Source organism: Gekko japonicus, unplaced genomic scaffold, assembly GCF_001447785.1.
Source record: "Gekko japonicus isolate JY-2015 unplaced genomic scaffold, Gekko_japonicus_V1.1 scaffold3077, whole genome shotgun sequence".
Taxonomy (NCBI): domain Eukaryota; kingdom Metazoa; phylum Chordata; class Lepidosauria; order Squamata; family Gekkonidae; genus Gekko; species Gekko japonicus.
In genome coordinates this window covers 151,276-162,170 of record NW_015168135.1, presented here as the reverse complement: position 1 = coordinate 162,170, position 10,895 = coordinate 151,276, and the positions used below count along the sequence as shown (strand labels likewise).

General features: G+C 44.6%; 1 protein-coding gene across 1 annotated transcript; it reads right to left on the bottom strand.

Annotated features, from left to right (window-relative positions):
* Positions 1-599: 599 nt before the first annotated feature.
* On the bottom strand, positions 600-10,622 carry SWI5 (SWI5 homologous recombination repair protein). Its single transcript, XM_015414927.1, has 5 exons — positions 10,468-10,622; positions 7,303-7,351; positions 4,082-4,203; positions 3,521-3,615; positions 600-1,568 (listed from the first exon to the last, which is right to left on the bottom strand). The coding sequence occupies exons 1-5, from the start codon at positions 10,620-10,622 to the stop codon at positions 1,504-1,506; spliced, it is 486 nt and encodes a 161-aa protein (XP_015270413.1). The 3' UTR covers positions 600-1,503.
* Positions 10,623-10,895: the final 273 nt, after the last annotated feature.

Genomic DNA, 10,895 nt, shown 5'->3' with positions numbered 1-10,895 from the left:
GTGTGCGATATTTGTTCATGTCTTGCGGCTCTCAGACATCTGGCATTTATTCTATGTGGCTCTTATGTTCAGCAAATTTGGCCATCCCTGTGCTAGGGCGTTGTGATAAACTGATATAGTGGCACTGGCTAGAGTGTTGGACTGGATGGGTGGGATCCAGATTCAAATCTCCCATCAACCACAATGTTGTCTGGAAGGTAAAATGAAGGAGAGAACCATGAATGCCGCTCAGAGTACTTGGAAATGTGCTACACAGTTCCACATTCAGTTGCAGTACTGCGTCTCAGTATTGGTTGCTTGGGGAGGACCAGCAGCAGCAGCCTTTATGTTCTGAATGTGGGCTACCCAGAGTTATCTGGCTGACCGTAGTTGGAAACAGGATGCTGCACTATATGTCCTGATCAATGCTCCCTCTAAGCGGTCTTGTGAGCCAAAATTCTACTTGGTGAGCTACTGGCATTAAAGTGGTGAGCGAGCCATTTGGCTACTGCATAAAGTAGTTTGCTCTGGAGCCCTCCTTCCTGAGCCGAGACAAAAATGTGTGAGCAGGAGGCTAAAAAACGGTGAGCCAGCTCATACTAACTCTGCTTAGAGGAAACACTGGTCCTGATCCAGCAGGGCTCTTAGGAAAAGTAGAAGCTTAACCTTTTACATGCCTGTGCCCTGAGCTATTCAGAAGGAAGGAATAAGGATGTAACCAAAAAGATAGCACTTGACACCAAGTACTGAACAAATCACTGCAAACAACGATTTTCCATTTATTTTGAAACCATGCAGTTACAACGCGTTTCTCTTTAATGACCTGCCCACTAGCATGCTGCTTACATATATTGTGTGACAAACTGTAGTCCTAAACAGTCTCCTTTTCTAACCCTTCCACAGCGAACATTATCAAGGCAAGTTTCTTGGCCCCACCCCCTTGCTGTCCCACAGACTAACATTCTTCCCCGTTGCTCCGACACCCCAGTTCATTTCACTGTACTAAAAAGAAGGCCGCGAGGGGCAAGGTTTGAACAATTAGGACTGCTAAAAGGCATGGACGGGGAGCTTCCCCAAAGCTCATTCCATGAATGGGAAAGGAACAGACAGAAAACGTTCTGTGACAGATGAGGCACTGGGCCCCTCACAGCGCGATCCTAAGCAAAATTATACCCTTCTAAGGCTGCTGAAGTCAGTGGGCTCAGAACGATGAGGCTTTCCTTAAAATAGCACTGTCAGGATATTATAGCCAACTTGTTCAACTTCCATGAAGAACTGAACTACAGCGCTGAGTCAGTCGGTCTGTGAAACGGCTCTCGTGCCTCCTGAATGACGGCTGACACTCACTGAGCATGTCGTTTCCTCGACGACACTTGGCAGGTAACAGGCTCAACAAGTTCACCGTTAACTTTAAAAGCTTCCAGCAAACCACCGCTCAAGGAGGGTTTCCTGGAAAACCTGAACTTACAACAGTTGTGTGCTGTGCGTGTGCACGATTGCCAATAAGGATGTTCCCCTTCCTTTCTAGTCGTTAAGGTCCAGGCCGAATTCAGGGTATAGCTCCTTTGTGGTGACTCCTCTGATTACGGCTGTGAGAAGAGAGGGAGATAAATTATTATTATCGCATTTCTATCCCACCCTCCCCGCAAGGTAGAACACAGATAAAGATGACAACAAGAGAGGGTTACATCTAGAGATGTAAAATTTCCAGAAATTTTGAAGCTTGGGGGGAAAACCCAGGTTTCCCCCGATTTTTTTCCAGGAAAAAAAATATGGAAATTTTCAGAAAAATTGAAAAAAAATGCTACATTAGCTCTTCTTCTTTCTTTTTCAGATTGAAAGTCATTCTGTTACTTTATGACTATGGACAATTTTACTTGGCATGAAATTATCACAACTGGCATATTAAAAATATAGTGTATCCAAACAATTATTACAAACAGAATTTACTTTTTAAATAATATTTGTAATTGTAACAAACGGAGCAACAATCTCCTGAACTGTTTACTAGTTTATGTGGAACAGACAAAAAAGCCTCCACAAAACAATTTTTAAAAATCCAGAAGTAACAATTATTCATATTTTCTCTCCACAGTATTAAATAAAAATACCCATTCTCATAAAAAGAATTGAAGAGGGGGGAAGTGTATAGAAGGGAGTGTGGGACTAAGTTTCAATGAATGGGCATGACATTTTAATCAGAATCATTATTCATCATGTTAAAATAAAACGTTCCATAATCAATTTTTTTCTTTTCTTTTTTCAATTTTTTTGTCATATCAACATTATATTAAATATTTCTACACTGCCTTATCTTGCGTTGAAGGCAGAATACATGACCAAAAACAGGAAAATTAGAAATAACAATAAAACTGGAAACGCTAAGACATTTTTCCTTTATTCACCATGAAAAACCAAATGCAATTACTCTACAACTGCCCTATCAAAAAAAACACACAACACAAAATAGATGCTTTGCAAGCCCTACAAAAGGGTGCCCGTGAAAACACTCTTCTTGTGGTAGCCCATGCCACAACAGTGATACCACTCCAGAAAGGGACAAGACCAATGTTCCCTCTAAGCTGTGGAGTCCTGAGTGTGAAAATTCTACTTCGTGAGCTCCTGGCATTAAAGTTGTGAGCAAGCAATTTGTCTACTGCATAAATTAGTCTGCTCTGGAGCCATCCTTGCTGAACTAAGACAAAAATGTGTGAGCTGGAGGCTAAAAAACTGTGAGCTGGCTCACACTAACTCAGTTTAGAGGGAACACTGGACAAGACTGCACTGAAGAAGAGTGTATTTAGGAAACTGAGGGCACAGCTGGGAGGAGGTACGACGACTCAGTAGTAGAACATCTGCTCTGCATGCAGAAGGTCCCAGGTTCAGTCCTCAGCGTCTCCAGTTGAAAGAACGAGGTAGCAGCAGGTGATGTGAAAGACCCCCACCTGAGACTCTGGAGTAGACAAGCAGACTGAGTAGACAAGTATAAGGCAGCTTCACGTCGCCTTATTTCTAGTTCAGTATAAGGCAGCTTCATGTATATGGGCATGTATATGTGCAATTGATGTGAACGACTGCTGCAAGGATCTAAGCTTGCATTAGTGCATCAGTAATGTGAGTCCTAAGTAATGTAGGGCTTCAACAGGAAGGACTAGCACCTTGAATTGAGCCCAGAAGCAAACAGGCAGCCAAAGCAGCTGTTTCATAGGGAACTCCTGCCTCACCACACCTGCCAATAAGCAAGCAGCTGCAGGCACCAGCTTTTCTATTGCTCCTAATCCTTATGCACATGTGTTTCCATTATGTTTGCCAACGGTTCAGCTGAAAAGGGGAAAATATAAGAAATACATTTAGAACTCTGTAGAGGCCACAGAAAGGAATCATGGGAGGTCACTCTTTCTTGCCCAGTGTGGCTGTAGTCATTCAAACTTGACAGTAAAGCCTCTCTCTTCGGAGTTAAGCTTTCCCTCTAAAGGGGGTCATTTTAAAGAGAAAACTGCATTACCAGCCAAGCAAGCAAGACCCCGCAATCTGCTCTTACCTAGTCTGCCCAGGAGCATCTGTCCAGCGTCTTTTATCTCGTTGTATTCATGCAGCAAAGTAATGTGTCTGTCTAATTCCTCCAGGCTGAAGCCTCTGCAGACAGCAAACACAGAGAAGTCACCGTGACACGGGGCAAAATAACTGAGAGGAACTGGCTGTTAATTCGGTTGTAGAAGGGGGTCAACCCTCCTCAGCTTTTCATCATGGGCTCTTTCTTTTGCAATTCTATCATTAGTAAGCCCCGCTAAGGAATTCTGCTTCTGTACGTGTTCGATTTTTTAAAAGCCCATTCCACAAGGAGGTGTGCATGGTCTCCTCCCACATGCTGTCCTCTCAGCAACTGGTGAGGTCAGCTAGGCTGAGAAAGAGAGAGCCACCGGCTCAAGGTCACCCAGACTGTTTCAGGGCAGAGTGGGAATTTAAAGCTGGGCCTCCTTGACACTTTTAACCACAAGGCTAAATACAGCCGCCACCCACACTGGCGAGCTGCACCTCTCCTGTGACCGGAGCAGGCTTACATATATCTTCAGCTGCCCATCAAAAGGGAACGAATACGCACTCAGCCAACAACTGTTCTATTTCCTGGTCCAGGGCAAGGTCTTTGCATTTCAGCTCTTCAATTTCCCGCTGGAGGGCTTCCCTGTCGCCCGCTTCAGAGGGACAGGCCTTTGATGACGGGACCTGCTGGGCAGAGTCAGTATTTAACATTCCAGCACCGCAAGCAATGACTGTGATGCCAAGAAGCCAGGCAAGACATTTCTGAAGCACTTATGCGGAAGGGCAGAGAAAGATGAAGAAGAAGAAGAGGAGGAGATTGGATTTATACCCCGCCCTTCACTACCCAAAGGAGTCTCAGAGCGGCTCACAAACTCCTTTCCCTTCCCCTCCCCACAACAGACACCCTGGGAGGCAGGTGGGGCTGAGAGAGCTCTGACAGAAACTGCTCTTTTTTTCAAGAACAGCTCTGACAGAACTATGGCTTGCCCAAGGTCATCCAGCAGGTGCAAGTGGAGGAGTGGGGAATCAAACCCGGTTCTTCCAGATTAGAGTCCGCACACTTACCCACCACACGAAACTGGCTCTCATAGCAAGATCACATAACAAGAGCCACAGGAAGTGGTGGCGGCTACCACAGGAGGTGGTGGCTGCAAGCATGGATGGCTTCAAAAGGGAATTAGACAAGCATATGGAGCAGAGGTCCATCAGTGGCTATTAGCCACAAGGTATAGATAGGGACTCTGGGGCAAGTGATGCTCTGTCTTCTTGGTGCTTGGGTGGGTCAACAGTGGGAGGGCTTCTGATGTCCTGGCCCCACTGGTGGACCTCCTGATGGCACTGGTATTTCTGGCCACTGTGTGACACAGAGTGTTGGACTGGATGGGCCTTTGGCCTGATCCAACATCGGCGTCTCTTATGTTCTTATGTTAACTGTGTCAAAAATCAAATCAACCAGTTCTAAATATTCAGCCAAGGGGGGAAAAAATCTCTGAAACAAGCTGCAGTCTCTGCCGTCTTCTTGGCAGTGACAAGGCTCACAAACGGGGGGTGTACAGCTTTTGGTTTTGAAAAATTTATTTTGTACCCAATTCTTCAAGTCACACAGGGATGCTTGAAAATGTAAATTGCAGATCTTTAAAGCTCAGACACAAGAGATAATCTCAGTGGACTCCCAATGATCAAAGAGTCTGGTTTTAAAGATGGGACTCCCTCTTCCCGAAAACATCTGAGGACTAATGCCCTGAGCACAAGTTTGGCATCATCCTAAAAGAACTAGTTTATGGTAACGACGTGGCTACCCACCTGAATCTTAGCTTATGGCAAAAAAATTTATTTTGTACCCAATTCTTCAAGTCACACAGGGATGCTTGAAAATTTAAATTGCAGATCTTTAAAGCTCAGACTCAAGAGATAATCTCAGCAGACTCCCAATGATCAAAGAGTCTGGTTTTAAAGATGGGGCTCCCTCTTCCCGAAAACATCTGAGGACTAACGCCCTGAGCACAAGTTTGGCATCTTCCTAAGAGAACTAGTTTTTGGTAACGACGTGGCTACCTACCTGAATTTTAGCTTATGGCACGCAACTTTGGAGGGCTGGTTTACATGAGAATACTAGTTTTATTGAAATGCAGTCTAATTTTAATTTAAGGAGATGATATAATGCAGTATCAACTCACCCTAAACCCTGAATTCTTTTCCCAATCACATGTGAGGGGGAAAGTATGATCTAACAGTCCCCTAAGAAATAAAGATGCTCTAGCTAAGACTGCTGCCTGTAGATATTTCTTGAGATACAAGATGAAAGGCAATGGCACAACAATATACCAAAACAGGAAAAAAATGCATGTTCTGAAATTTAACATCAATGATCAATAAATTTAATTAGACATATAAAGTAGAACAAATTTTCCAAAAACAGGTAGAACAAATTTTCCAAAAACAGATAGAAATTCACTGGTGAAGTTTAAACAAGTAGAAATTCACAGGTGGAGTTTTCCCACACAACTCATGTGAATTCAAGAAAGTCCTTAATCTGAAAGGATGTAGTAGTGTTCTGCCAGCTGACTCGACGGACCCCTCCCTTCTTACCCAATGCAGAAGGGAGGTTCCAGGAAATGGTAGATTCTGCATTGGGTAAGAGTTATTTCTGTGACCACTTTTGGAAATATTTCATATTGAATTTTGTTTACAGTATTGTGAGTGCACTTACTTTTATGTTGATGGTATTATGCTACTGTATTTATGAAGGAACCACTGAAGATTGCTGCATTTGAATATGCTTTATGGATGTCAATATCAAGCATGATTCTTGAAAAAAATTACTGAAACGGATTTAGAACTGGAGGTCGGTCGAGGTATTAGGGCCCTGCGGGACCTTCTACAGTTCTGCAGGGCCTGCAAGACAGAGCTCTTCCACTAGGCTTTCAACCAAGGACCTGCCTAATAACCTAATAACTGAATACTAGCCAAGGCCCTGTCCCCTGAAATCACCATGGGCAGCCTGTGCCCCACAACCACACAGGGATTGAGACAGTACCTCTAACAGCAGTGCTGACTATATTTCAGTGATGGTGAACCTTTTAAAGACCGAGTGCCCAAACTGCGACCCAAAACCCACTTATTTATCGCAAAGTGCCAACCCGGCAATTTAACCTGAATACTGAGGTTTTACTTTAGAAAAAACAACTCACACATTAACTTAAGATGATCCAAACAAAGTAAGGAAAGCAATCCCAAATGCTTTCATTTTCTTAAAATTATTTGGCAGAGAATTCGACACTTTAATGATGGCCTGGGCCTGGCATGGGCGATGGCACGCGTGCCCACAGAGAGGGCTCTGAGTGCCACCTCTGGCACCCGTGCCATAGGTTCGCCACCACTGCTATATTTCATTATGACTGATCCGTTATGATGCTCCGCCATTGCTATGCAAAGGTTGGTACTTTACTAGCACTTTATGAATTGGTTTTATAATTGTTTTGTTTTATGTATTTTAACTTTTATGTAAGCCACCGAGTCTGTGTTAACGGGGAGGGTGGGGTATGAATCGAGTAAATAAATAAATAATAACGCCCCCAACCAACTTTGATAGTGACGAGTCAGACAAGTTTGAAATCAAGTTCTGCATTCCGTGATTCAAGTTAAAGATAACCAGTGCATCCCAGATCGGCACCCCAAAATGGCCTTTGGCCTGTCCCAGATCAGACTGCTGAATGACTCTGCCCTACTAGCGGCTTCCCAGACTTAAGGTGCAGAGGAAAAGTTTGGCACCCAGTCACTTACTGGAGACTTGAAATGTGGATTGCGATTTCTCCACGTTCCAGTAGGTGTCCTGAATGAAAACAAAACAGTCATTTGAGTCTCTCACATCGTAAGTCTCGCTAGAATTAACGAGACATTATTTTGGCCGTTCATCAGCGGGAACAGTCAACAAAGGATGTGTACTGCAACCCTCCGCAGAGTTCCTCCAGTCTAACGATCGATTTCAACAGGCCTAGACCGGAATAACTCTGCATAGGGATGTTTCTGTTGCTGTTGTTCAGTCGCGCAGTCGAGCCCGACTCTTCGCGACCCCATGGACGAGATCACGCCAGGCCTTCCTGTCTTCCGCCGCCCTCTGAAGTTGGCTCTATATTGTTCTTTGCAGCATCGGACTTTCCTTTCACCATACTGGGGGTTCTTGTACTTGCCCTCTGCTCTTCCCTGGACAAAAGACTGGTCAAGTTTTTACAAAAGCATTTCCAATCCCAGGCTAGCCTGATCTTTTCAGATCTTGGAATCTAAGCAGGTCAGCCCTGGCTAGTATTTGGATGAGAGACCTCCAAAGAATATCAGGCAGGCGATAACAAACCACCTTTGAATATCTCACTCTGCGGGGTCGCTATGAGTCAGCTGTGACTTGACAGCAAAAACAAACAATCCCCTCCCCTATTCGAACAACAACAAAGGACACTTTTAATCATTTGTAGGATTGACAATTTTCTACTCAGTAAATAACCTGTATTTGCGAAACAGTCAAATTAACGTTACAAAACGATAACACTGTGATGAACTACTACGACGTTTACCAAGGTTATTTAACGTTTCCGTAACTCTGAGTGAGTCACAATGCTCCCCCTAAGCCGTGGAGTCTTGTAAGCAAAAATTCTACTTTGTGAGCTGCTGGCATTGAAGTTGTGAGCGAGCGATTTGGCTGCTGCATGAATTAGTTTGCTCTGGAGCCCTCCTTCCTGAGCTAAGACAAAAATGTGTGAGCCGGAGGCTAAAAAACTTAGAGGGAACACTGGTCCCCACAACTGAGCGGTTATCTCCCCTTTGACTTTGCTGGAACAGTAGGTCCAGCCCAGTTTGATTTATTTTCAAATTAGAAGTAAAGCAAAGTGAGATCAGATTTTTTTTTTTTTGCTTAGTAAAGAGCAGGCCAGTTTTTGTTTGGAGATGTCAACAACTATGGGGTTTGTGTGTGCAGAAGGAACTGACACCAGCATGAAACTGAAAAGGAAGCTGACACCTACAAAACAGCACTTCTGGCTCCATAAACACTCACTGAGGGTATCCGACTGCTGGTAAAAACAGGCCATCAGTCGACAGGGTCAGCTGACACGATTTGGTTTCTCCAACACAGAACTTCACAAAAGAAGCCGCGGTGTGTGACAAAGTCCCATTCTTCTCAGCTGACCAATCAAAACACATTAACAGTTTAATTCCCTAAGACTGTTTATTCATAAGTGACCCAATGAACTCACTTCTCATTAATGGGATCAGGATTACAGTCTTGAAGCCTAATCTTTTCCATGTCTGTTTGCCTGGGGATCTTACCCAGTTAAATGGGACGCCCTGTCACGGATAAATCTGCACAGCATCACAGCATCCCCCCCCCCAGCTACAAGATCATTTGCGCGCTTGCACACCCACCTGGGGTAGAAGGCAAAAAGAATCGAACAGCGCCATGAAAGGCATACAGAATGCAAACAGCAACATTTCTATGTAAGATATAGTAAAGGTAAAGGTTTCCCTTGCTCGAAAGCCAGTCAAATCCAACTCATCTCCGTTTCAAAGCCGAAGAGCCAGCGCTGTCCGAAGACGTTTCCGTGGTCATGTGGCCGGCATGACTAGAAACCGAGGCGCACGGAACGCTGTTACCCTCACACCAAAGTGGTACCTATTTATCTACTTGCAATTTTTTGCTTTCAAACTGCTAGGTTGGCAGGAGCTGGGACCAGAGACAGTCATGCGGCACTCGAGTCTTAAACTGCTGAACTACCGACCTTCCGGTCTGCAGTTCAGCATCTTAACCACTTGAGCCACCGCAGCCCCTATGTAAGATATGCTTGTACCAAAATGAATCTATATTCACCTTTATGGTTGCCAACCTCCAGGCGGTCAAGTCACAAATAAATATACACTGCGAGAAACTTTTGTAAATTAACGTGTTCTGTTTATAACTATCATTCTATAAAGTGCATTGTGTATTATTATAGCATCCTAATCAGGTATATATATTCAGTACATTCAGTTATAACACTAACTTACAGTTCATTCAATATAACAACCACCAGTCAGTTTTGCATCAGTATTTTAAAAGCCAAACCCCAGCGGGAGCTTCCAGAATCACACCCCCGCTTCTACTTGCATGAAGTCTTTCAAAAGGGGGAACACTTTCATTTATAGTTGTGTTGATGCTTATTGCCGGTCCTACAAAAGACACATTGTGCATCTAAGATTCATGGACAGAGCGCTCCTGTCATTCTCAATTGACTGGTAGTTCTTATATTGAATGAACTGTAACTTAGTGTTATAACTGAACGTACTGAATATATATACCTAATTAGGATGTCATCAGGGCCGGATTTAGACTTGCTGAGGCCCTAAGCTATACAAAACCCAGAGGCCCCCTACTGTTTTAAATTACATCAGCTGGTCTCAGAAAAATTTTAAAATATATACGCCTTTTTAATATTTGAAATCATTTTTTATATTGTGTTTTTATTTGAGGCCCCAGCAGATTGCGAGGCCCTAAGCTGTAGCTTATTTAGCTTATGCGTAAATCCGGCACTGGATGTCATAATAATACACAATGCACTTTATAGATGGATAGTTATAAACTGAACACATTACAAAAGTTTCTCCCAGTGTATATTTATTCCTTACTTGACTTTCCTAACACTGCAGCTCGGGTTGCTACAACCTCCAGGCGGTGGCTGGAGATCTCCTGGCAGCAGAGATCAGCCCACCTGGAGAAAGTGGCTGCTTTGGAAGGTGGACTCTACAGCTGCTGTGCCCCACTGAAGTCCCTCCCCCAAACCCTATCCTCCTTAGGCCCCGCCCCCAGAATCTCCAGGTATCTCCCAACCGGGAGCTGGCAACCCTGCTCCCTTGATAGGCTCAGAGAAATGCGAGCGGAATTCCATTCGCAGGGAGTCTCCCGAGGACTCAGCGTCTTCGCACCTCCTCAGAAGGGGTCCCGGGGAAGGCCTCCCCGCGGCTCCTGGCCTCGGGCTGAACCCCCTTTCCGAGGGGGAGGCGCGCTCCGGTTTATCCAGCGCGCCTCGCAACGCCGAGGCAAGCCCACAGCCTCCATCAACTTCCTCTCCGCTTTGCATCTTGGGATTTGGAGTCGGGGGAGGGGGGAAGTGGGCAGTAGTGCATGATGGGAGTTGCTATCCGGGCAATTCGGGGCAGGCATCGCTGCTGGGTTTTGTAGTCTTTGGAGACCAAATCGTTTCCGGGTCTGTCGTTCCAGAATCTGGATGTGCAGAACCCCCAGTTTCCTTCTGGATTTGTTGTGGCAAACTGATCTACCCCCAAAAAATCTGAAATAGAGTGAGAATTGACAATACCATCATACAACAGACATCCACCACTTTCCCCTAATA